Genomic DNA, 25,776 nt, shown 5'->3' on the forward strand with positions numbered 1-25,776 from the left:
AAAATGAGCTCCACCAAAGATTCGAATAGAGTTAACCCCGAGGGGTAGTGCATTTGGGGATCGGCCAGGACAGAGGGATTTACCATCCCGAGGTCCCAGATTCGACTCTACTGCACTGCGAAAAAACCCTTAAGGGGCCACCCATGCGTAAAAACTTTTGGGTTAGCAAAGGCTCGTGGAGACCGTAGAGATTTAGTCCCGTAGTGCACACAAGCTAGCTGGAGCGAGGACACTCTGCGTTACCCAAAAGAATAGATCGATAGAGTTGTTCTATATGAACCACAAAAGTTCTCTTATCCCCAATTTAATTCATTTTCAAAGTTCTCTTATGCCCAATTTAATTCATTTTCACACCCACTTGGGAAATTAGAATCTCCTCCTAAAGTACAATCTTTTCCAATAAATCCTATGCAGGAGTAGTTTGAATTATATAAGTTTAACTTTTTGTTTAATCAGTTGTTTAGGAGTATTTTGTTGTTAGTGAAGTTTATTTTAGCTGTTGTTCAACACTTTAAACTCCCTCATACTCCCACGTTTCATTTTCACTGCTCACAATCAAAATATGCATAATTGCAGAATCAAACTACTTAAGCAACTGAAAATAGAAGATTTTACATGTCCAAGAGCAAATCATCTCCTAGAAATAAAATATTTCGGGGCGTCAGTTAAAATCAGAACAAAACTCCGTTAACATATGAGAGGTTTTGATCCTAAGCAAACCCGTAAGTCTAAGTCTTGATCATCAGATACGCATAGTCATAGACTTGGGGAGTACAATATTGCTGTCAAATGTACCCGAGCAATGCTATGGTGACCACATTTAGATATCGCATTTCGGGTACCATGTGAAGTATCACTATTGCATTAGTAGAATATACAAAATATGGGCCGGGCCGCGGAGGCGACGCTATTCCTAAGTTCAAAAATGATCCTATTAAGATTTTGTTTTGAGCCCAGTAGATTATTTCCCGAGTAAAAGGTTAAATCCACCGCATACAAAGTCACCGTCCAGTTTTCTAGTCCAATTGGCTCAACTCACTCATCTCTCGTCTTTCTGCCTCTCTCTTTATTTTCAACAACAATCATGCATGCTTCTCCTAAATTTTTGCTATGGTATATTGGTATTTCTTTCGGTATTGTCTACTTTTCGTAAATTTTGTTTAACTTTTCTCTGTATTTTTTGGAATTAATTATTCGATCGTCACTCTCGAATCATCAACAACACTCAAGTAAGGGCTCGTTCTTCCTAATACTTTGCCCATACGCTTTTTCGCCATTGTTACTTGTTTAACAGTTCATCGACTTTTTTTATTACTCATTTGGTCTCGACCAGATGAATAAAAAAAAACTATGAAAATATGGATCTAAATTGAGCTTTTAATATGTGATTTGTTAAAAATATATTACAAATTATTTCATTACTATAAATGCATGCATGTTTCTGTAGATTATCATCGTTGGGTTTAAGTTTATGAATGACCCCATGCTAGCTGGGCCGGGGCACATTATTACATTTATGCAATGGTGACACATCACTTAATACATAAAACGTGGTATCCATATGCGATCACCATATATATAGCATTGGGAAAATTATAGTTACCCCCCTCTAACTAACCCTCGCGTACACTTATTCCCCTCTAACTTTTTTTTTGGCACTTAACCCCTTCAAACTAACTAAAATTCAAACGGTCATAACTTCTTCGTCCAAAATTGAAAATATGCAAATTATATATCGATTTCGAGGTCTTGAAGTTAGCTTTCTAATGACACCAAAATCACATCACGATTCAAAGCACACAGAAAGTTATCATCAAAACTGTCTTTTTGTCTACCAGCCCTTACTCTTTTGATGATAACTTTCTGTGTTCTTTGAATCGTCATGTGATTTTGGTGTCATTAGAAAACTGACTTCAAGACCTCGAAATTGATATATAATTTGCATATTTTCGATTTTGGACGAAGAAGTTATGACCGTTTGAAGTTATGACCGTTTGAATTTCAGTTAGTTTGAGGGGGTTAAGTGCCAAAAAAAAAAGTTAGAGGAGAGTAAGTGTACGCGAGGGTTAGTTAGAGGAGGGTAACTATAATTTGCACTATAGCATTAGCGAATGCATGTACCAGCTGGGTCACATTTTTGTCTTCTTTGAAATTAAGATGGGAACGGAAGATCGACTCAACAACCATTGATAATTAATGGAATGAGTAACACATGGTCAATGCGGATATAAAAAAATTAAATAAAAAAAAAAAAAAAAACACAACGGATGATAAATCTGAAAAGTCGCAGCAGCGTTAATTCGAAGTCCGGCCAACGCCTTTGCAAGTGCCAGTGAACAAGGTCAGCTCATGCAAAAGATGTGGCGTCATAAAGAAAGGCAATGGACAAGTAAACTCAACGGATTGATTCGGTGGTTACAAGTACTTTTTTAGGTCTCTTGCGCCGTTCGTTTAAGGGTATTGGATTCTAATCATCATTATATTTTTTTCCGATCATTATTTCACTCTTCAATCATTATCTCTATTTCTCATCATTACTTTGTTTCTCTCTACACTCATTACTCTATTTTGATTATTGTGGAGTTAGTCAATACATAGGCTTTGCTCCGACTTCAAATAGGGTATCACCAGCTGACGGTAAAATTAATTTAAAAAATGAGAAGAACTTGTTCACGGAGGTGAATCCAAACCATTCAAAAGTACTTTGTACGATTCGTATGTTAATGAAACTTTTCCAGAGAATTCTGCTCTGGAAAAATTTCATTAAAATTCGGACAGTACAAGCCCTTTCCCGAAATTTTTTTATTAAAATTCAAACCGTCCAAAACTTAAACAGATGGACGAGATCGCGTGACTCCATGAATAAGGAAATCACGGCTGCTCACTGAAGTCAATCTCCTAAAAAATAGGGCGCTGCTATTCGCAGCCCTTTATTTTCTCCTATAGCCCGTTAAAAAATTTCAATTATACTCGACAGTTAGTTATCGAAATTGAGATATATTTTCAGCATCCAATTACCGAAATATAATATTTTTTTCAACAGCTATTTACCGAAAATGCATGTTCGGTAGTTGTTTACCGAAAGTTGAACATATTTTTGACATGTAGTTACCGAAATATAATCTTGTTTTCAACAGCTATTTACCGAAATGTAGTGGGCTATGAGAGAAAATAAAGGGCTGCGAATAGCAGCGCCCTTGAAAAATATTACATAATAGTTGTGAAAGTATAAAAAAGAGAGGCTTTTTTTACCTTTTTGGTCCCCAAAGTATTAGCGAGTTGCCAATTTGGTTCCCAATGTATGAATTTAGCCAATTTAGTCCCCAACGTTTAAAATGTGTGCCAAAATGGTCCTCCTCCCCAACGGCGTTTGCACCCCCTTTACACGTAACTTATGCTTAGCTTGGCATTATAAGCCAAACGGCTTATTTTTTTGGACAAAATAATTGCATTTGTTAGTTTTTCGTCTATTTTTGAGAATATTGCTTCTTCATGACGAAAATAATCTAAAAAGTAAAAAATTACGATCAAAATCTTTTTTTTTAATAAAGAAGAAAAAATTGACTTGTCGGTTTTTTTTTTTTTTTTGTATTTATTAAAAAAAGATTGGGTTTGATTGTAATTTTTTTTTTCAAATTTCTATTGTCATGAAGAAGCAATAATCCTCAAAAAACTAACAAATGCATTTTTTTTTGAACAAGGACAAAATAAATAAGTCGACAAAAAAATCCTGGATAAACAAAATCTCTCTGTGTTTTCTTTTGAGTGTTACAATCTAGGGGATGACATTTGGCGGGAAAAAGCTCTCTATGAGAAGGAAAGGTGTACAAGGGTGAAAGACCATTCATGCCCCCCTTTTGGCGGAAGAGGCAAACGCCGTTGGGGAGGAGGGCCATTTTGGCACACATTTTCAACGGTGGGGACCAAATTGGCTAAATTTATACATTGAGGACCAAATTGATAACTCGCTAATACTTTGCGGACCAAAAAGACAAAAAAGCCAAGCAAAGGGCCAGTGAAGGTAAGCACATGCAAAAGATGGCGTCACAGGAGCCCGCCAAAGAAGATTTGAGAGAGACAGGTCGGGCTATAAAAGTCGTTCATATTTAGAAACCAAAGGGCTCACAAGCAAACATTTTAGAGAGAGAGAGAGAGAGAGAGAGAGAAGGGAACAGCAAAGCAGTCATGGAGGCAAAAGCATTTCCTATGAATGGAGGTGATGGCGCCTATAGCTACACCAAAAATTCCCAATATCAGGTATCTATCTCCTACGCAGTTTTTTGGAAAATTTAAATAATCATTCTCTTTATTTATGACATGTAAGAATTCATTCTACTCATTTTGCATGCTTATGTTTTCATTCTTTCAATGCGTGAATTACCCTTATTACCCATTTATTATGATATCGATATAGATATATACATTTATGGTTTTCTAAATTAAAAGGATTGTGATGAATATCAATCTCTGCAATTAAACCATATATATAAGCCTGATTTTAAACCATATATGTAATACAAGCTTTTCAATTTCATGGTAAATTAATTGTAGCATTTACCATGAGATATGTTTTTATGTTCCTATCATTTCATAGTTAATTATTTGGACCGTTTACCATGAAACTAGTCCGTCGAAATCTGTTAGACCACTGCGCGGACCAATTCATATAAGGATAATTTGGGATGTACAAATATTTATGTTTACATCCTAAAATTCTTGGCCTATATAGACAAGATTTTTGGGATGTAAACATAAGTATTTGTACATCCCAAACTATCTTTATATGAATTGGTTCGCGGAGCGGCCTAATAGATTTCGCCGGACTAGTTTCTTGGTAAACGGTCCAAATAATTAACCATGAAATAGTTTCATGGTAAATCAGGCTTATATATATGTGGTTTAAAATATATACATATATACAATTAACAACACTCAAAGGGCAATAGCGGTATTAAAAGTATGAGAAAGACAAAATCATTAAGTCGTTGAAAAGGAGATAATGAATTCATAAGTAAAGAGGACAATAAGGACGAATTTTCAAAACTGATCGGTGATTAATTTTCGAAATCTCTACTGGTCTCTGGTCAACTTGGACGTTTACGTATCGGCACGAGACGTAGAAGATGAACAATTCAGAATTCAGATTGAATAGCCAAACTCGAGGTGGGCCTGATAATAGCCACATAACAGGAGTGATTATTTCGTGCTCCAGTTGCATGCGGCGATTTTATCCTTAATTTGTTGTGAAAACAAAAACAGCTAGAGTAATTTCAAAAATTAATGATGAGAAATTTTTGAAATCTCTACTGTTGTCTGATCAACTTGATCGATCATTCACCTATTCGACGAGAGGAAGAAGATGAACACTTCGGATCGAATATAGAAACTCCGGGTGGGCCCGATAATAGCCACACAACACTCGTGTTGTGCCCAAGAGTTACAACACAGACACCAACCCCATATTGCAAGGCAACCACAGTAACAAAGTTCATCTCTTTTTTTTTTCTTTCTTTTTTTTTAAAATTTCTGAAGTGCCCGAGGGTTATTACGCATCTTGGGTTATTCGATTTCATAAAAATAAAATAAAAAATAAAAATATGCGTGAAATTATTACGCATCTTGGGTTATTCGATTAAGTTGTGATTGATGATATCGTGGGTGTCGTTTTATTGCAGAGAGCATCTTTAAATGCTGCAAAGGATATGATCAAAGAGGCAATTGCGGAAAAATTTGACATAACAAGCATCAATTCAGACACTATCCGGATTGCAGATCTGGGTTGTTCTGTCGGTCCAAACACCTTCATTGCTATGCAAAACGTACTCGAGGCCATCGTAGAATCGAATCAAACCTCGAAAGAATTTCAAGTGTTCTTCAGCGATCACGCTTCCAACGATTTCAATACCCTTTTCGCCTCGCTCCCTCCGGATAGGCACTACTTTGCCGCGGGAGTGCCAGGTTCTTTCCACGGCCGCTTATTCCCAAAGTCTTCTCTCCATTTGGTGCATTCCTCTTACGCACTGCAATGGCTCTCCGAAGTGCCAGAGGAGTTGCTGGACAAAAGCTCTGTTGCTTGGAACAAGGGGAGGATTAACTACACAAGTGCTTCCGAACAAGTAGCTACTGCTTACGCCACTCAATTTGCGAAGGACATGGATATATTTTTTAGCTCCAGAGCTGATGAGATTGCTGCTGGAGGGATGATGATACTGATCATGCCCGCTCTCCCAGACGAAGTTCATCATTCTAAGCTCCCGGCTGGTGTGCTCTTTCGTTTTCTCGAGCAGAGCCTTACCGAAATGGTGAAAGCGGTGAGTCAATCATCTACTTATCCTAGGCAGTATAAATTTTAGCTGTTGAGATTACGTACTGATCCATTCTAGGTGTTACACACTGATCCATTTTAGGTGATATTCGATCATCTACTTAAACTTGAGCACATATTGAAACTCATTACTTTCCGAAGGTCCCTCTGATATTCTTCGGCTAGCTAAATAAATCACCAAGCCACATATAAGTTTGATTCGAATGCTTGGAACTCATTCGTAATGATGAACAAAAGAAGCAAGCTCGGGCACATTTTGAAGCTCGAGAATTGTTCACGCACTTTCGAACGTTTGAAGCTTGTTATGTTTTTTATGTCCAAGATGAGCAATTTCCTACTCGAGTCAGATCGGCCAAAGAAAATGGCCGGAGTTGCCATAGCGATCTCGGAAACTAAACAAGAAAGCCACACTTCTATAACTTTTTGTCTAACTGCAGTCCTTGTTGCTCTGAGTTGGTAAGATGTTTGTGAACAGAATTGCATATCAAATCTTATCATGTACTAGGAATTTGTGTTTCCCTTGTTATTATACTAGTGTGAGATTAAGGTAGTATTTGGTTTGCTGCAACGATACTTGGTTATGAAGGAATGATGTTTCTATATGTATAATCTCCAGCACACAATTTCCTTTTAACCATATTGAACCTCAGAATGAGCAATTCAATTGCATGAACATTCCATCCCATGATTCCGAAAATCGGATTCAAGTGAAACAAAGACGGCCTAAGAGTGTAAGCCCTACATGACAGAAGATTACTCCTTGTTGCAGGGATCCATAACTGAAGCTCAAGTTGATGCCTTCAACTTGCCTGTGTATGCTCCAACTCCCACGGAAATGACACGGCTGGTAGAACGAAACGGGTGTTTCAAAATTGAGAGAATAGAGTTAAAAGATCCCAGGGCAAAGTTTGATGGACCACTTGACATCACTGCTCTGATAATGCACATCAGAGCCGGCTTCGAAGCAATCTTAACCAAACACTTTGGAAGCGAGATCATCGATGAGTTGTTCGAACGAACAATGAATAAATCTGCAGAGATTTCAAGCCAGATTGAAGCAAGTTACAGCAAAGGAACCCAACTGTTTTTGGTTCTGAAGCGCAAATGATACGAGTTCAAGTGCCCTTTCCCTCCTCATGATCAGGGTAATCTGCCATAGTATTTCCAGTTTTGAGTGTCAACTGGGTGCCCCTTTATCATGTACCGTTGTGGTGGTCGAAAAATAATGCGCTCGTTGCCCTGATATGATGGTTATAGCAAATGGTGGGGAATAGAAGTCTATGGGATGCACAGCACCTTACATACCGTAAGATTATTAGGATTATTTGTCGTGGTCTTTGCGTTGAAGAAGTGTATCGTAAGAAAACCCTTTTGGTCACAATACACCGCTTCGTGGCCAGCTATGTATGTAATGATGTTTTACAAATATTATGCTTCGCAATAATTGTTTTTGTTGCGCCATTTTTTGGTCACCAAACATCATGATATTTGTCCTCAACTTTGTATGCTTCTCCATGGTTTTAGTGAGCTATTGTCGCCTCACTCAATCCTACAGAAAAAGTATGAATGCCTAAAACCAAAGTATACAGGACATGTCACTTGGTTGTTTACTACAGTAGTAAACTACAGACAAACGCAGATACTGCACTTGATACCTTGGTTACTCTTTCTCCATCAACCCCTTTGCCCCTCCATCGAGGTAAGAGACCAAGACACATGGTGCAAGAAAAAGAGATGACATCAAAAAATCGCCTACATGTAATCAGTGTCGGACCCAGAAATTTGATATTAGGGGAGAACTCTATTGATCACGCTGTGAAAACTTGTTTCATAATAAACTGCAACGCGATAATACTTAACATAACATATACTTTTATCACATGATGACATGAAACTTTGCAATGCGTAATTTTCACTACAATATCTAAAAGTACTAATAAAAGAGAGAAAAAAAATTATCTTTAAAGATTGTGAAATATATTTTAACAACTGATCTCAAAGACTTTTTTTAGAATGATCTGTGACATTTCACACATTTTTGCAACTATTAGAAAAAGAAGAACATGACCCAACTAGAAGAACAATCTATAAACTAACAATCGTAAATCAAACAACCATATGGGAGAAAGTTGATGCATAAAATGAGAAATCAATTGATTTTTAAGTTACATAATTTTTAAGTTACATAAAAGTTGCATGTTTCATATTTGAGTGTTATACAATTATTCGTAACTTCAAACTTGTAGGTGCACAAGTAGAATTTTCGAATTTTGAGGGGGGCAAGTGACCCCACATGACCCCAAGTAAGTCCATCGCTGCGTATAATTACCTATGGAGGCAATACTTGCTCTAAACTTGTATATTGGGAGAGTATTATCCACAGTAAATCAGAATCCTCCTGAAAGGGATTTCTGTCACAAATTACCTCTCCACTGGGGTAAGTACAACATCTTGGAGGGCTACAAGCTCTGCCTGACCACCGTACTCTTCCGGTAGGGCTGCCTCGCCTATTTCCCCGATGAACTCCCTCATTTCATTTTCATTGCTCACAATCACAATCTGCAGTAATTGCAGAATCACATTACTTAAGCAACAGGAAATACACGATTTGTCATGTTTAAAAGCAAATCATCTCCATGGACAGTTACAACATTTGCCGATTCTCTCCCAAAATCCTCACTACTCTATCTGGTTGTTAACATGTGTTTTTGCCTTCCGGTGAATGGAGACTTCCGGGAAACTTCCTAACAGCTATATTTTTTTTAATCTAACGAGAATAGGAATAGTGAACTTTTTCAAAATTGCAAGACATACTCACAACCAAAACGCCAAATACCATTTACTTTGTGTTGGGGAAAGGATTTATGCAGGGATTAATGAAAAGAAAGGAAACTGAAAAAGAAACAATAAGAAGTAAAGCGAAGGAGCCATTGTTTTCATTTGTATCCCCATCACTTTCCATTCACTTAGTAAATCCCTCATCAAATCTTTGACCCAAACACAGCCTTAACATATATCTTGTTCAAACACAGCCTTAAAATATATCTTGTTCAAAATCATACTGAATGAACAAATAGATTAGAATATGAATTTGAATCTCAAAGCCCAATTGTGGTGATACGTATTCATGAAGGGCATTACGAAATGGAACCGCATAACCAAATTAGTCAATGGTATTTTATATGCACAAAATAAGGAATTGCCTACCTTTTCTAAAGTTGCTCTCTCAAGGAAGTGAGAAACCATCCGCCAAACACTCACAAAAAACCACGGCATATCTAATAGGAAACACTTGGCTAAGCGCTCAGGATAGTATGACTGCTGGAACAGAAAAAGATGTCAAATGCAGTGTTTCTGTTTCTATTCACTAATATGAAACAAAAGGTGAGAAAATTCGGCAGCATATGTATTCAGACATAGCAGTAAGAATAGCTCTGCGTGAACCTACTCTATAAGGCAAGATGTATTTAAGCGAAGAAAGTTGCCTCATGTAAACAGAGGAGAGTCGGGAGACAGCATCAACCTTGCAATTTGATCCGAAGCAACTCTGTGGTTGCAACTCCTAGCTCTTTTCAGTTGACCAACTTTTTGATGTTTTTTAATTTCTGCAGCTTCTTCCTCTTCCAATTGCCCAGTCTAGGCCTGCCTCAACAGTTTTTCACTGGTCGGACCTCGGCACGACACCTAAGGAGGTATCTCTGCGTTTTGAAGATATAGCACCTAGTTGAGCTACTTCCTAAACTCAGGAACCAAAACTTAAATGTCATATCTAATGGAGCCTCCAAATTCCACATCTTAACTCAATTGAACTTGATAATCTTGCAGAATCATAAAGTACGTAGAAAGACCTCAAGCAAAGGAAGTAGCATCTCAAAGTCACAATATATCATCTCCGTACAACTGATCAAGACCAAGCACAAGTTTTACAATGACTTGTCAATAACATAACTTTTCATGTACGAAGCATCCCTTTACCCTTTAGTTATGAAATAGTTATCAGAATTCTTGCATTTCCTCATGTTACATTGCTTTTCTCACACTGCTTCACAATATTTTTTTTTGCTTTCCATTTGCACTAACCAAAGATTTTGTGAGTAAGTTCAATCAACAATAGATTACTTTGTCTCTCCCCAATGCAGTCACTAGGAAAAGACTCAAGAAATGAACCTGAGGCAAAATTTCAGATAGTTGCTGTATAGCAACAACCCTTTTCTCCTTTTTCTAACATCTGTCACTCTTTATGCCGCTTTAAAATACAAAATAAGTTCAATGTTGAAACTTGACAAAGATTTACCTGTAGGAACTGAAAACCAGTTATTAACCCACGAGCATCAATGTTTTTGTAAGCAATTTGTTTCAGATCAAGAACTGCAATCAACTTCTCATTTCCTATTTCGCTTCCTTTGAAAGAACTGAAATGAGCAGGAGAAATCAAGGTAAGAGCAGAACGAATTTCTATTCATTGTTATTTAAGTGAGTGATAAGAGTAAAGACCGGAATTAAGGCAGGCTTGCAACATTAGCTTTCACCCCTTGAATCACCTTGAATTCATAACCTTTTGCATAAGACTACATAACATAATTCTTCGATTCATAACTCTAATGTGACATTTACATAAAAATTCATAGCATCTACTGTGAAGTCCTAACATTCATAAGTATGTAAGTTTTGGGTTAAATGCTATGAATTTCTAACCAAGTGTTATGAATTTCTACACAAATGTAACAAATCATTATGAAATGTTATGAATCCAAGGTGAAACCGAAGCGTGAACTCATTAAATATTTATCTGAAGTTTACCCTTTAGTAAAGGCCGTATTGGGCTATACATTCCTTTTCTCGTCCTTAACTAGGTTAAAATTTCTCTTCAATTGGTAAAAAAAGAAGGACGAATGGATAAATGAAACGATGGCTTTGTAATTCGAATAAATAAAGACAAATTATACTCCGTAAGTGTTGTTAACAAAAGGGGAGAGTGAATCAATTTACTTTTTATGTCTCCATTCATTTTGAAATCCACATAACCCAAGTTTTCCATTTGATGGCTCCAATGGATTTCGGCCTATAGAGAACCTAGTAAGAATAATGATATAATCCCTTCTTCATAATAGTTTGTCCAAAGTGTATTAAGTTTGATTTATCTGGGTTTTCTTCATTTTAATGGTTGGGAAGTTGTTCAATCTGTATGTTCCTGCACACAAGTTTCACAAGTACAAAAGATTTGATAAAAGCACTATAATACTTGTAAAAGAACCCTCTATGCCTTTAAAGTGTTTTCGGTCATTTCCCTTAAAAATACCCTAAGTCAAGCAAACGGAATCATCAAGCAAATGATAAACCCTTCTCTTTCGCCAATCATAACCCATGCCAGATGCACGTGAGCCACAACAAACCAAGAACGGCATTTTAAAAGTTTGAAGCCATAGATTCATTAACTTTGTCTATCTTCTTTACCATCTGGCCCTTGTGGGCTCATAACCAACACGTCTGCACCACTAGTAGGTTGTTTATCAGCTCTGTTGGGTCTCCTCTCGTCTTTAAGGCTTCCTTAACCTGGAGTATGCCCAATTTTTATAGTGGTTCCTTGTTAAATGTTCATGCATCATGAGGCTAAAGTAGCCTCAAACAAGGTCAGGATTCCCAGCAAAGCCACCAATGGAATAATCTAGTAGTGTAAGGGAAGTTCCATGAGCCTATAAGGTTATACTTGGTAAAGCAGATAGAACAAAATATCAATTTGGTGGCCTAGGATTTTTGCACTTCAAGCCATCTTTGTTTGCTTGGCTTGGGTTATTTCGGCAAGGGCGAACACTCGCCTCATTGTTGGGGTAGGATCAAGGTAGGCAAGAGACAAGGAAAGTTTCATTATTCTACTTTGCTTGACATGTCATTAAAAGGAACTTATCGCACTCTTTAACATCATACGTAGTTCCTTTATATGTTTAGAACGTAAATTAAAAGTACTTTTGTCAATCTTTTGCATAGATGGAGCTGTGAATTTAGGCAAAAAGACAGGGAACAATATACTGAAATTCAAAGTAAAGTACACTGGAAGTCTAGAATATTTCAAAAAAACAAGAAGACAAAAAGCAATAACATAATTTCATCTAGACATCAACTGACCTCAGACTCAGCCAACAAGAAAATTATGGGTTATGTAGATTCTAAAAGGATCATATAAGTAAGAGGGAGATCAACATATGGCTTTCATAAAATGAGATTTCCATCTAGAAAAAGCACCATCCTTTCAAATTTGACCTAAGTTTAAAAAAATACTCAACATATTTCCTGATGAGTTATATGTCACAGTCAAGACCTACAATGTTGTATTAATTGGTTTTACGTAAATTGAAATCATCTTATTTCGTGGTAGGTCGGGAAACTCTCTGTCTCTCATGCACATACATGGTGACAAACACACTTCTCAGAAACCAAATGTATCATCATCATAGAACTTGCAAGCTAGTCCAAGTGGTGGCGTGTGTGCCCAAGTTGTCCTAGGTCTGGAGTTCATTCTTCTCTATTATAATCCTCAATTAACTAAGAGTTTAATGTTTCCACTTAGTTATCCTCGTATTTATATTGCACAATTACTACCACTTTCACCGACTTTTAATGCATTCAACCACCGTACAACTGTTGTACGTAGCATGTCACCAATTGTCCGAAAAGCTTACGCAGTCAAGAAATGGGTCCAACAATGTGAAATCGAACAATTGAACATCCTCCCTCATATGCAACCCCGTCTTGTACGTAGAGATGCAAATAACTATAAACCGAAACAGAATACAAAGGGGTGAAGTAAAATGCAATCAAGAACAACTTCAAACAGAGAGACTTAAACCCAAGCCATCCTCCAACCTGAGCTCTAATATCATGTCACAAAAAAGTAATGGAAGAGGAATAGTATATTCGGCCATCCTCAAAGTCTGATCACAATGTAAAAAATAGGAGAAAACCCTAACTAAAAAAGCAAAGACTAAACTAACCAACACTAAGAAAATAATAACAAACGAAATAAATACATATCTTTCACGACTTTCACAGCATCAACATACCTGGCAATTGTTTTGTCCAGGAGATGAACAACAAATTCTGCAACAAGACGTAAATAAGGTCAATAAATACTATGAGGTATGAAATATATTTGGAGAATGTTACCAAATTACATGCCTGAACAACAAACAGGCCCATTTGAGAAAGACTAAATCGCCCGTCAAACCTTTCTTTTATATTCCCAATGTAATAATTTAATGAGGGCAACCAAGTAATTTCTCACATCATCCACTCTTATTCACCCATATCAACTACTACTCAAACCTAGTATAAGCTAATTAATCCCCCTCCTTAATTAATCCTCCCATATAACATAAGCATCTCTTGTCCACCCTACTCCCTTATCCACCCGACAAACGAGCCGATGCATTAAAAGATTAAGTAGTCATGTTCTACTTAGTTCACTTTACATGTTATGTTGTACTAATCGTTAAAAGGCACAAACTCTTTCTAGACTTCACACCATATATGACAAATTTTAGATTTCTTTCAGTTCATATTCATTTGGTGGCCCAAGGATAAGACAATCCTCAACCAAAGTGCATCGTCCTACCTATTAAACAAGAATCTGATGCATCAAAACCAAAACTATTCATAACCCTGATCACCATCTATTACGAAGGTTTTATGTTGCGCCAACAAAAAGTCGATGCCTTCTATGCATTATAAGCCATAACTCGATGCCTTCTATTCAACTAGTGCAATATTATTACCTTTACTTGCTATTTGGCTAAAAATCAGTTCATGGACCCCATTTTAATCCTACTTAAATCACCAGATCATCCCACAGTGTTACTCAATTACCTATGAGTGTTATTTTCAAAATAATAGAACTCCTGTTCTACCCTCCATTCAAATGCCTATTAGATACATTAACTTAAGCGGTTGGGCAGTGATTCCAAAATGACCCTACATTGACTAAAAACAGTTGAGTTATCCAACAACTCAGGTCCTGTTCGTGTTAAATTTTTTTTGTTTGGTAGTTTTATGTCTTTTTTCAAATTTTTGTTAGATTTGTGTTAAATTTGAACTACCTTACTCGTCTCGACAAAAGGAGTAAAAAGTAAAAATTACGACCGAAAGAAAAAAAATAATCACTAAAAACAAAAAAGGTTTGAAACAGCTACAAACTTTTTCCGTCTTTAGTGATGCCCTATCTTGATTTTTTTCAACTTTGGTTCATTTTTTAATTTTTTAATTGACCTCTTCGCGATGATTTCTCCTAAAATTTTTGACGAGAAATTAAACAAGAAGTTGTGAAGACCACAGCTGATCACAGCTCTTCAACAGGTCAAGAAGAAGCCACGTCAGCTGCTGTTAGTTAGTTAGTTCAAGTGGGTTAACTGGTGTTTAGTTAGTTAATGATGTAGTTAGCCTGAGAGAATAGATCTGGCGTTTATATCGAGCTGGACTTGATTCATTGTAACACAACAGAATGAAATGAAGTTTTGAGTTCCATCTCTCTCTCTCTCTCTCTCTCTCTCTCTCTCTCTCTCTACTTCTTGGTTGTGTTCTTGAGATTCGAGGTCAGTATTTGTACAGAATTGCATAATTCCATAGAAGTTAATAAGCCGAAGAAAATAGCAAATACCAATAATAATTTCAAAAACTAAAAGGCCTTACTCTTGAATTGAAGTTGATCCTTGGAAGGGAGATGCTTGCTTGCTTTGATAATCATGACAGGGTATCCCTCTTTAGACAAACCCTGCAAGTAAACCTTTCGAGCCCCCAACTCATCCTGCACTTGGGAGTCTGGTACGAACCCGGACGGCACGAATGCAGCCCTCCACTTCTGCCACTGAACAAACATCTTGGCTGCCTTGTCTGGGTCCATTGATCTTGCAATCAAGAACCTCATTAGTGTTGGGTCTCCATGCTCCTGAAAAAGTCAATGATAACACACAGTATTAAAGCAATGATAGTAGGAATTGGGCTTTGGTCTGTACTGCGCTCGGCTACGTCTTTAACGAGCCTCCCGCAAGTGGCCCCAGAATTAATCGACCCAGAATTAATCGTGTTTAATTCAAATTGGCTCGGACATCTGATTTTCGAGTTCCGAGGACAATAATGGTGTGAATTGCAATGATAAGTTAATACGGCAATTTTTTTAAAGATAAACGGACAATTTCATTGCTCAAAAAGATAAAAAAAATCGTTTAGAGACTACAAACTCTCAACATCCAGAACCCGTCTTTAAATACATATACCTCAACAACTGAGTTATCCGAGTACGAAGCCACAAGGCGTTATGCACGTGAAAATAAGCACCACAACTTACCTCGGTGGAAGACCCGAGCTTTTGAACTGATTTCCTCAACTTGGTCACGGCAATTTCTGAGCTTCCATCCATTTGGCTTTACAGATCATATGAGAGAGAGAGAGAGAGAAGAGCGGCGTTGGCAAGGGAGACTACTTTAAGCAGAAAATGAGAAGGCGACAAAAGCAGGGAGCATATTGACAATATTGGGCTTTGTATTTGGGCAAATTTCATTGATGCCCTTCTTTTTTAACGACGGGGATCCCTCACATATGACAATTAAATCCATTGTGACGTCTATGTGCGTTTCATTGATATCTCATATCTGACAATTGGCTAGTCACCCTTTATGAACATTTAACTTTTTTTATAATTTTTAGTTTCGTTTTTATTTAAATTGTTTTTCTATTTTTTAGTTTTGTACCTCACTTTTTTGATTTTTCAATTCGTCTTGTCAAGATGAATGGGAGAAGTAGAAAATTTTTACTTTTACCCGAATATTGTAAAAAATAACCACTTTTTAGCAACAACAAAAAAAAGTTGACTTTTTTTTACCTTTTTTAACTTTAAAGTGGTTATTTTCAAAATATTTGGATAAAAGTAAAAAAAAATTTACTTTTTCAATTCCTCTTGTTGAGACGAATCAATAATTCACAAAAATTTGGAGTAAAATTAACAAACGCGAAAAAATGAAAAGAAAAACAAATAAAAAAAGTTGTTATTTGAACTCCACCTCACTTATGTTGAATGAAAATAACTGTTAACCCGTTGGAAGAGTTGTTTTGGAAAAAAGGACAAAACGTATCATCTCTTTATTTTTTTACTTGTTGAAACAACTGTTTTTGTCAGAAATGACAAATTCATGACTTTTGAGTCTAAAAAAATTGAGAATTAAGAGCTTTCTAGTATTTGTTTTATAATAGAAAATGATAAATTTTTTAATACAAGGCACTTTTGGCTCATTTCATCATGTGTTTGGTCGAACGGATGTTGATTGAAGTGTCGGTTAAATTAACATTAAAACCACAGGGACTTTATAGTAATTTCTTATACGTGAATGTGGTGTCTGTCATTAAACTAAATCTATGGGGTGTCAGTGAAATTTACCCTTTCTATTTTCTTTTGAGAAAAAAAGATAGAATAACCAAGGGTTCAAAATACTTGAGCCCAAGTTCTTAGTACTTCATCCGTCCTATATTGCTTGGTCGACATTGTGAAGTCAACTTTTAAATAGACATGCATATCTCCCTACAAAGTTTGGCTACATTTCCACGGATTACCAAAAAAAAAAATCTACTTTTAATTATTCATGAAGGGTAGTTTATAATTATTAGTTTGATTTTTCAGAAAAAGAACAAACATTTTGGAACATCCATGGGAGGATAGAGGGAGTTTTGATATGGAACGGAGGGAATAGTAGCTTATACAATTTGTTATATATACTTTACATTACTATCCATGGTTAACTTCAATATAGGATGGGGTTATCACCAATGTTCTAAAAGTCGGCAGCCTAGGCCGAATAGTCCCCACCTAGGCGCTAGGTTGTGGTCCAACACCTAGATTAGGCACCGGATTAGTCGGCCACCTAATCTCCGCCCAGGCGCTAGGCGACTGACGGTAAAATAATTTTCATTTAGGGGAAGGACACCAACAAAATAGGTTTCAGTGGAGGTCTTTAATTAATTTTTGAGTTTTTTAGCCATACGGCCAAAACATGTTTAGGCACTTTCATAGGGTTTTAGGGTGCACTTTCCTATTATAGGGTTTTAGTGGTTTAGGCACTTTCATAGGATAATATAGGGTTGTAGATATTTTCATAGGCACATTTGTCCTTGTGTTAGATTGCAAAATGTGTTTGTCCTCGAGCTCAAAAAAAATGGAAACTTAATTAGCAATCCTTTTTACCCTACTTATTTAGGTGTTCATCCTAATGTGTTTAAATATTTATCTTTTCATCCTCAAATTCAATTAAATCCTAAACTACCTTTTCTTTCTCCTAATTTTCCAAATCTCTCTCTCTCTCTCTCTCTCTCTCTCTCTCTCTCTTAGAAATTATCTCAATTCTCTCTCCTCTTTCAAACATTTCTCACCTAATCTTTTGAATTTTTTCTCTCTTCTAATCTTCTCTCTCATATTTTCATTCCCCTAAAATCTAAAAAGAAAACACAACTCTTACAAAAACGAATGTGTAAACCGGAAAACATGACAAAACATGATCAATTCACAAAACATGGCAAAACCTAATTGAGGTGGGTGAACAAAACAAGATCAATTAAAAAACATGACAAAATCGGAAAACATGACAAGTTTCAAGAAGTGTAAGTTTCGATCGAGGTAGATGAACAAAACATAATCAAATAAAAAATATGAAAAAAATCAGAAAACATGACAAGTTTTGAGAAGTGCAAGTTTCAAACGAGGTACATGAACAAAACATTATTAATTCACAAACATGACAAAAATCGAAAAACATAATACCAAAAAATGATATTCTGGCAACGGAATCAGATAACGGCGGTGATTAAGAGGACGGAAGCAATGTGACTCAACCTTAGAATCTCGACCATTCATGACTATTTTGATGTCGATCAAACTCAAACAAACACGATAAATTTGGAACCACCAAGAGTAGATTGGAGTGGTTGCTCTTCCCTTTCGATCTCAAGCCGATGTCCTCTCTTCTGAAAGCCATTACTCTTTTGTCATCTTCGAAAACGATTATTCAAATTAATATCACTCTTCGAAAGGCATCTTTGTGTTCGATTGGCTCTTCAGAAGCCATCTTGCCTCGACGACGTCGACTGATGTTTGAAGACCAAAGATCGACGGACTATCCGATGAAATCTAACATTTGTTGGGTTTGTGAGAGGTGGGTTCGATGTGGAGACTGAAGGTTCTTTTCTGATTGGAGGACTTTGGTTCTCATGTAGAGAATAGGCAACCCCAACAAATTAGGTGGGGTTGAACGAGGATTGGTTCTGGGTTTAAAGGCGCTAGGGAGATAATGGTGGTGAGGGGAATGTGACTGGTTGGATTGAAGGTGGATCGGTGGATTCGAAGGAGGGAGATAAAGATGATTAGAGTTAAATGGAAACTCAACCCTTAATCCCTTTGATTGTGGACGACTTGTAACCGTCCCTGAAAATATGGGAAAAATCAAAATCTTCAATATACAACATGTATATTAATATATAACTAGGGGTATAATGGGTAACAACACATTTTCAGGATGAGAACATAAGTATTTAAAATGTCTAGGATGGACCCCTAAATAAGTCTAGTAAAGAGAATGCCATAAGGGATTTTTGGCTAAGTCTCCCTTTTTTGAACATTGGTTGTCACACATCGCAACTGTAATTGTGTTCCAAATCGCTCATGCCATAAACGAAAGTGAAAGCAATACTCCACCCGAATATGGGTAGTCAGCATTTTCAAACTTTTTATCTGATTTTTTTCCCGCACCACGGTTGCTACATGACGACTATGGCCGCTTCACGGTTGCTTCATGACGGCTATGGCCGCTTCAGATGCTCTGACACTAAGTTATAATTTTAAAAATTAACGTTCACGATACCAATTCCGCTATGTATCATCCAATACACCCGTTACCGCTATTAATTAAAACCTTGCTTCTAGTGAAATTTCCAATTAGAACATATACAGAAATGATATAAGTACAGCAGAAGCTGTACAGACAGCTTGCACAGATCCATTTTGGACCCGATTCGGGTCCCGCAAAGATGATCGGATCTACTCATTGGCCTAAATTCTGAAGCAAAGTTGGATGATTCGTAAACGCCCTTACCTATATCGGATTGAGATGATTTTTTACAGGGACCCTTAAAAACAAATTTTAAAAAAAATGAGCGGCTCCGATCATCTTTGCGAGACCCGAATCGGGCCCAAAATGGATCTGTGCAAGCTGTTTATACAGCTTCTGCTGTACGTTTAGCACCTGGTACATATATAAGTCTTTTGAAACTACACGTACGTACCATCATGACATCAAAAGATTGTTGCCACCTCAATTTAAAAAGAGGCTAACCCGTTCTCGATTGGGTGCTTAAAAAATAAGTACTTATTTGTAATTTTCAAGCTTAAAAATAGTAGGCTTACTGAAATAAAAAAATATGTAATATAGATCTTGTTTGATAGATTTCGATGAGATCTATCAAACCTTAGAAAAAAAATTAAAAAATTATTTTTGTAAGTTCATTATTTTTAAATTTGAAATTAGGTACGATCCTTATATTTTAAGTACTTATTTGAGAAAGCAGAACGGGGTCTACAAATAGAGTATTATCTACAATGCCTACTATGGCTGGAGGCGACTCTTGAAAGCATCCCAAGTCAATCCTTTCTCAAGGTACTCAATATTAGAGGGGTCGAATGGCCCTCTGACTCTGTCGATGGATTTGATAACTGCCCTTGCGGGAAGAATGCTTCTTGATGGGTCTGGAGAAGTCCTACAGCTCAAGCTTGACGAGAATCCCTGCAATTGCCACCGAGTAATGTTACTGTTTTTTCAAATAACCAGAAGCACGAGCCAACTTGAGCAACTCGACTAATTCCAAAATTCTAAAGTTAATGACCGGAAAACCTTGAGTGGCCCTAAGTTTAGCAGCCGATTCATAGTGTAATAAACTCAAACATGTAAAATCACAACTGAAAACTCACAGTGCCTGAAACTTACATTGGGTAAAATTCCCACAGTGCATTTTTTTCTTTGTCAGGGCAATATAAAATTCAGTGTCAAATCATGTTCTAAAATATAGACGCGAGCTAAAATTTCATTGAGAAATTCCTACAAGTTTATAGTGGATATTTATTATATTTTACGTAGTAGATTCTATGGATATAGTGCGATATGGGAAGAAATAGATTCATGTAACGATTGTATGAATATTCAGAATTTTTTAATAAAAAAATAGTACCATTAGACATTTTGGAGCATTTATATAGTCACGCATAGAGTCTTTTTTCCGAAATTTTGATAGGGCTACGAATTAAGAAATATCCCGCATATTAGTATCCTTTGTGTGATACCCCATGGGTGATTCTAAAGTATATAAAGAACCATGTAAGCTGCTACTACTAACTTGAGTTTAAGCATTTTAGGCCATGAGATTAAACAAACTTCAACAAATTACTGGGCCGGTAGACATGGGACATTACTATAAAGCGGATAAGGCCCAGGGTAGAAGTAGCTATGTTCATTTCAGAAATCCAAATTAATTGGATGCCCCCTGCTAAACAGAAAATTGAGAGATCAATAACAGCAAAAACTAACCCTGAAAATGAGGACCTCTGCTTCTTCCTCATCCACCAGGGCTCTCACCATTAGTGCCTCATCTCTAGCAGACTGGCTATAAATTTCTAGCATTGCTATCTCCGCGTTGTATCCATACTCCTCGTCTTCTTCGTCTTCGTCGTCGTCGTTGTACCTCACTCTCCGCCGGCTTGCCCTGCACCGGTTGCTCGAAACTCGTCTGGCTTCCAGTTTCAGAGCTCCGTTGATGGAGAAGCGATTGCTCGCGGCTGCGCATACCAATGAATTGTCACCATTTGAAGAAACCGTAGTACTCGAGAGGTTCAGGGGAGGTAATAAGGCTAGCGTCGTCGATCCAATATAGTACTTCAACATTGTTAGTTATGTTCTTTCTTGATTGGTCTCATCTTTAGCATATTCTTTGTGGATGCCACTGGGGTTTTCAGTACTGTCGTAAATTGAGGCTCTTGGATAAGGTCGATCAATTTGCTCTTATGTGGACCGCCAAAGTTTTGGGTAGGGTCACAAGGCTCGCGTTCTAGAAAAAAATTTGTTTGGTGGTCTTGTGGCACCGTCAGGGATAGAACCAGAAATTTTACCACGCAGGGGCGATCGTGCATACGAGAAAAAAATATAAATACACATGCATAATAACATAAATACATTAAAACTCAAAATAATGTAAATGCATAAATCGGTTTAACTAATGGGATCGATCTTGATATATGTGTCTTATTTTTCTTTATTATTCATTTTTTTTATTCATCACGACTGGATGAATTTTGTACATGGGTTTTCATGTTACATGATTTTACCAATCAAAAAATAAAGAATTAGAAGTCTAGAACAACAATTGGGGAAAGACATACCTACAACTTAAATTTCACCAAAATTGCTTAGGGTTTTTAAAATCTCTTCTCCTCCGTTGCTATTTTCTTGAAATTGTCTTTGAAGTCTTAACAATTAGAGATGTTTGTGCCAAGAGATAGAAAGAGTTTGAGAGTTTGAAGTCTTAACAATTGAAGATGTTTACCGGGGTGGGGTGTTTGCTGTGCCATTAAGACTTTAGGGCAAAAGAAATAAAATTGTAAAATATTAAACCCATCTAAGGTAGAATTTTATTACTTAAATATTCACAATATTAACTCTCTAGTTTTATGTTTTGTTATATTTTAACTTTTAGCATTTAGTAATTAATGTTGGTATCCTCATATTTCAAAAGTTACTATTATATATATTTTTTCAAAATTCTACACAAGGGCGAGCCTATATACTTTCATAGGAATTATTATTTTTTACATATAATAATAGTGTTTTTTTTCCTTCCTGCAGTAGCGACCGCCCCTACTGACTAGGGGTGAGCATGGATCGGATTGGTCTGGTTTTATAGTAATCCAATAACCAAACCACTACTTACGGATTATGAATTTAGAGAACCAAACCAATCCATAAAATTCATAAAACCAAACCAATCCAAACCATTCAAAGGCGGTTTGGTTTCGGTTTTAAACCACGGTTCGTTTAAAATTGAGATATTATTACTATAAACTATTTTAAGTACTTAACATTGCATAGATAACTTAAACTAAAAGTTATATTGAAATTAATATATTAAAATCATCAAAACTCACTAACATCAATCAACTAAATAAGAATAGAATACATTAGAAAGTAAGTTACCGAGATAAAAGAGTAGGAAATCACTTTACTAAGCCCAAACCATGTATGTTTAGCGTAATGAAATTGTAGGAATAGGAAGTTTAGGAAATTAATATTGAAAGTGAAAGAAAAGAATAGGGTGGTGGAATAGAGTATTAGATAAGGAAATTAAGTTTATTAAGTATATCTAAACAAATTATATACTATATGTGTGTGTGTGTCTATCACACGGTTCGGATTGGTTTGGAACCAGAACCATTAACGTAAATCCATAAACCAAACCATTTAACACGGTTTTTATTTTTTTTAAACCAAGACCTAACCACATCATTAAAAAATCAAACCAAATTATTCGGTTTGGATTGGTTTGGACTGGATTCACGGTTTCATGGTTATTTTGCTCACCCCTACTACTGACCCCTCCTTGGCTCCATCCCTGGGCACCGTCACATATTGTTGCAACACCCTCGTCTATCATATATTCTTGTGGGATGTTCTTTTAAAAAAGCCACTGGCTTTTCCGCCAAAAATGAGCCCAATAAAACCACATAAAGACAAAAATAAGCCAATAAGCCATTTTTTCGTCTTTATTCAAAAAATATTAGATTTCGATCAAAATTTTATACTTTTTAGATTCCTCTCGTCATGAAGATACAATAATCTCCAAAAAGAAATGAAGATAAGCCAAGTGATACGAAAAAAAATTGAATAAGGACAAAAAAAATAAACCTAGTGGCTTATTTAAAAGAACAACCATCGTGTAGATTCCATAAAAATGTGTGGTGGAGAAAGGTGTTGGGGCATCACATGACGGTATGGTCACAAGGCTCATGTTCTAGAAAACTTGTTTGGTGGCTTTGGGGCATCGTTACATGTTGCTGCAACACCCTGATCTATCATACATTTTTGTGGGGTCAAGTATTAAATGTGTGGATCCCGTGAAAATGTGTGGTGGACAAAGATGTTGGGGCATCACATTGAGGTCAGGGGCGGGCAGAAGGAGGTGCTGCCGCTGCACAACTCAAAATATTATCTTCAATTATATATACTCTCTCTGTTCCAATTTGTTTGTCCAATTTGGAAAATATAACTTTTTTAAGGAACACAATCATTGCACTTACAAATGCTCACTTTTCAAAAATTTCCCTCCTAACTTTTTGAAAAAGAGTCCTTTAGTTCAAATGGTAAGGGACAAAAAAGTAATTTTGTAGCTTTTGATCCTTTGGTCTTCTAAAGTGGACAAATATTTTGGAACAAGTAAAAGTCAAAAAGTGGACAGACAAGTTGGGACAAAGGTAGTACTAATTTTTTCAGCTTAACTTAAAAAAGTTCTACAAGATTGGTCCCCTCCAGGTCCCTTGGATTGAAAAATAAAATTCTTCAAATTAAAAGATATATGTGGCAAAAAAAAAAATCCTTGTAATGCTATGTTATCAAAGGATGATTTAGGTATGTATTATATATACACAAACTTAGATCTACCAAGTAACAAATATGAACATAAAATATAAGTTTGTTATCTCTCATAGTAGAAATATAGTGGTTTGGCCCCCACATAAATCCCGTTTACCCCAAGACGATTGAATAATTACTCCATGTTTTGTGTATTCATATTATGCACAAAAATCTTAAAAACGAATCAACTGTCTAAACCAAACTGAACCGTTTTTGTTTCGGTAGGTTCTGTTAAATTGCTTCGATCGGTCTTTTCCAGTTTGCATTCCTAAATAACACTCTGTTTTACTGTTCAGTTTTTGTTTAAAAGGATTTGTCCATTGATCCAACAAAACTGAATAGACCAATTTTGTTGCTTTATCTCTGCAAGATGAAGTATGTTCACTATTACAAAAAAAAACGTTAATGATCATGGGCTCTAACCATGATTGTCATGTTTGGGCCGGGCTCCTTTCGGAAAATTGTTGGCGTCTTACCAATATATATTTGGGTGGTCCCCCCTCTTTTCGGGGTTTTTAAAACTAAATTGTGAGGTGAGATGTATTAATAGGTGAAGTACTATCGTTTGTGCATGATGTTCTCTATTGTATCACTGTAGAATTTCTGTTTTGTATCATTTTTTAATGATATGAAAACCTTTCTTTGTTGATAAAAAAAAAACCATATTGTCATGTTTTATCAGAACAGTTAAATTAGATCTAAATAAATAAGGACTTCTCATTCATTTTTTCGTTAGAGTTCGGAATATATTTTTTGATTGTTTGGAAAAATTAGTCCTTAGTTTGTTTGGTTGTTTTTTTACTCTATCATGGATATTTACATTCCATTTTACACAATTTTGCTTCATTTTGATTTTTTGTTAAGGTTGTTAATGTTATATATGTGCCCCCACTTGGTGCAAATTCTGGATCTGCCATTGCCAATACCTTCCTCACCGAGCCACAACTGGACCTATTCAGGATATTGGACAGGCTATTGGTAAGGTCATTCGATCTCTATACTAAACAATTCTATAGCATCCAACCAACAATATCGATCATAATCAATAACAATTATTTCACTTTTCAACAATAATCTAAAGGATTGAACAAATATCACGAGATAATCAAGAGGCCGGAGTACGTACGAAACGAGAATTTAAAAGGATTTCGAAAGTATAAAGCATATCATATACTCCCCATATATATATTAATATATTACCGTTGAATATATGCATCTCAACACCATGAATAATCTCCTAAAATTCCATTATGATAGGATACAGTCCCACCGTTGAACTCCATCTCTCCCCGACTAACCTGCCTATCTACATATCTCATGCCGAAACTCATATTTTTTTCCCTTCTTCTCTTACTCCGCCCATTAATTACTAGGACTCTCACCTACATGTATTTCTATACTCCAAGATTCTCACCAATCCGGTGAAAAAAACCCATAAATTTACTAAGTAGCAAGATCAATTAAACTAGTAATTCCTAGAAAAAAAAATATCGGCGTATTACATTCAAGCGTCCCAGGAAGAAGCGAGTCCAATCGTACCTCCTTACAATGATTTTTTGAAATTGTAATTTTTTACAAGATTTGTCATATTGAATAAAATCAGGACGACTCCATGAGTAGCAAAAAGAAGCATTTTAGATTCGATATTTACCTTATTCAATGATAACGTTTCCCACAATATTCGATTGTTAACAATACCTAATTCAATGTCAAATATAAAAATACTATGCGTGAGTCATATATCCCACCTGA

General features: G+C 36.3%; 3 protein-coding genes across 5 annotated transcripts; 1 reads left to right on the plus strand and 2 right to left on the minus strand.

The window, feature by feature from the left end:
• Positions 1 to 4,124: 4,124 nt before the first annotated feature.
• Positions 4,125 to 7,786, plus strand: LOC131324863 (loganic acid O-methyltransferase-like). Its single transcript, XM_058357034.1, has 3 exons — positions 4,125 to 4,257; positions 5,676 to 6,311; positions 7,095 to 7,786. Exons 1-3 carry the CDS (start codon positions 4,186 to 4,188, stop codon positions 7,431 to 7,433), a joined length of 1,047 nt encoding a protein of 348 aa, XP_058213017.1. The 5' UTR covers positions 4,125 to 4,185; the 3' UTR covers positions 7,434 to 7,786.
• Positions 7,306 to 15,811, minus strand: LOC131324864 (sec14 cytosolic factor). Of its 3 annotated transcripts, none has more exons than XM_058357035.1 (8): positions 15,660 to 15,811; positions 15,005 to 15,260; positions 13,384 to 13,420; positions 10,620 to 10,737; positions 9,533 to 9,643; positions 8,751 to 8,884; positions 7,981 to 8,077; positions 7,306 to 7,356 (listed from the first exon to the last, which is right to left on the minus strand). In XM_058357035.1, the coding sequence occupies exons 1-8, from the start codon at positions 15,729 to 15,731 to the stop codon at positions 7,321 to 7,323; spliced, it is 861 nt and encodes a 286-aa protein (XP_058213018.1). In that variant the 5' UTR covers positions 15,732 to 15,811; the 3' UTR covers positions 7,306 to 7,320. The 3 variants fall into 3 exon arrangements, with proteins under 3 accessions (XP_058213018.1, XP_058213019.1, XP_058213020.1); XM_058357036.1 differs by lacking the exon at positions 7,306 to 7,356 and adding an exon at positions 7,735 to 7,874; XM_058357037.1 differs by lacking the exons at positions 7,306 to 7,356; positions 7,981 to 8,077 and adding an exon at positions 7,748 to 7,874.
• A 4,076-nt stretch (positions 15,812 to 19,887) lies between these two features.
• Positions 19,888 to 21,400, minus strand: LOC131324865 (uncharacterized). The gene is made up of 2 exons (XM_058357038.1): positions 20,932 to 21,400; positions 19,888 to 20,133 (listed from the first exon to the last, which is right to left on the minus strand). The coding sequence occupies exons 1-2, from the start codon at positions 21,283 to 21,285 to the stop codon at positions 19,957 to 19,959; spliced, it is 531 nt and encodes a 176-aa protein (XP_058213021.1). The 5' UTR covers positions 21,286 to 21,400; the 3' UTR covers positions 19,888 to 19,956.
• Between the last annotated feature and the right edge of the window lie 4,376 nt (positions 21,401 to 25,776).

Source organism: Rhododendron vialii, chromosome 4a, assembly GCF_030253575.1.
Source record: "Rhododendron vialii isolate Sample 1 chromosome 4a, ASM3025357v1".
Taxonomy (NCBI): Eukaryota; Viridiplantae; Streptophyta; class Magnoliopsida; order Ericales; family Ericaceae; genus Rhododendron; species Rhododendron vialii.

What these genes read in the sequence shown, in the direction of transcription:
- LOC131324864 (XM_058357035.1), bottom strand. Translation starts at nt 15,731, where the DNA reads ATGGATGGAAGCTCAGAAATTGCCGTGACCAAGTTGAGGAAATCAGTT. An exon ending in AGCTCGGGTCTTCCACCGAG is followed by an intron (nt 15,261 to 15,659) that starts GTAAGTTGTGGT and finishes TGACTTTTTCAG; the next exon opens with GAGCATGGAGACCCAACACT. An exon ending in GTACTTACCCCAGTGGAGAG is followed by an intron (nt 8,078 to 8,750) that starts GTAATTTGTGAC and finishes GATTACATGTAG; the next exon opens with GCGATTTTTTGATGTCATCT.
- LOC131324865 (XM_058357038.1), bottom strand. Translation starts at nt 21,285, where the DNA reads ATGTTGAAGTACTATATTGGATCGACGACGCTAGCCTTATTACCTCCC. An exon ending in CAGAGGTCCTCATTTTCAGG is followed by an intron (nt 20,134 to 20,931) that starts GTTAGTTTTTGC and finishes TGGCAATTGCAG; the next exon opens with GGATTCTCGTCAAGCTTGAG.
- LOC131324863 (XM_058357034.1), top strand. Translation starts at nt 4,186, where the DNA reads ATGGAGGCAAAAGCATTTCCTATGAATGGAGGTGATGGCGCCTATAGC. An exon ending in CCAAAAATTCCCAATATCAG is followed by an intron (nt 4,258 to 5,675) that starts GTATCTATCTCC and finishes GTTTTATTGCAG; the next exon opens with AGAGCATCTTTAAATGCTGC. An exon ending in TTACCGAAATGGTGAAAGCG is followed by an intron (nt 6,312 to 7,094) that starts GTGAGTCAATCA and finishes TCCTTGTTGCAG; the next exon opens with GGATCCATAACTGAAGCTCA.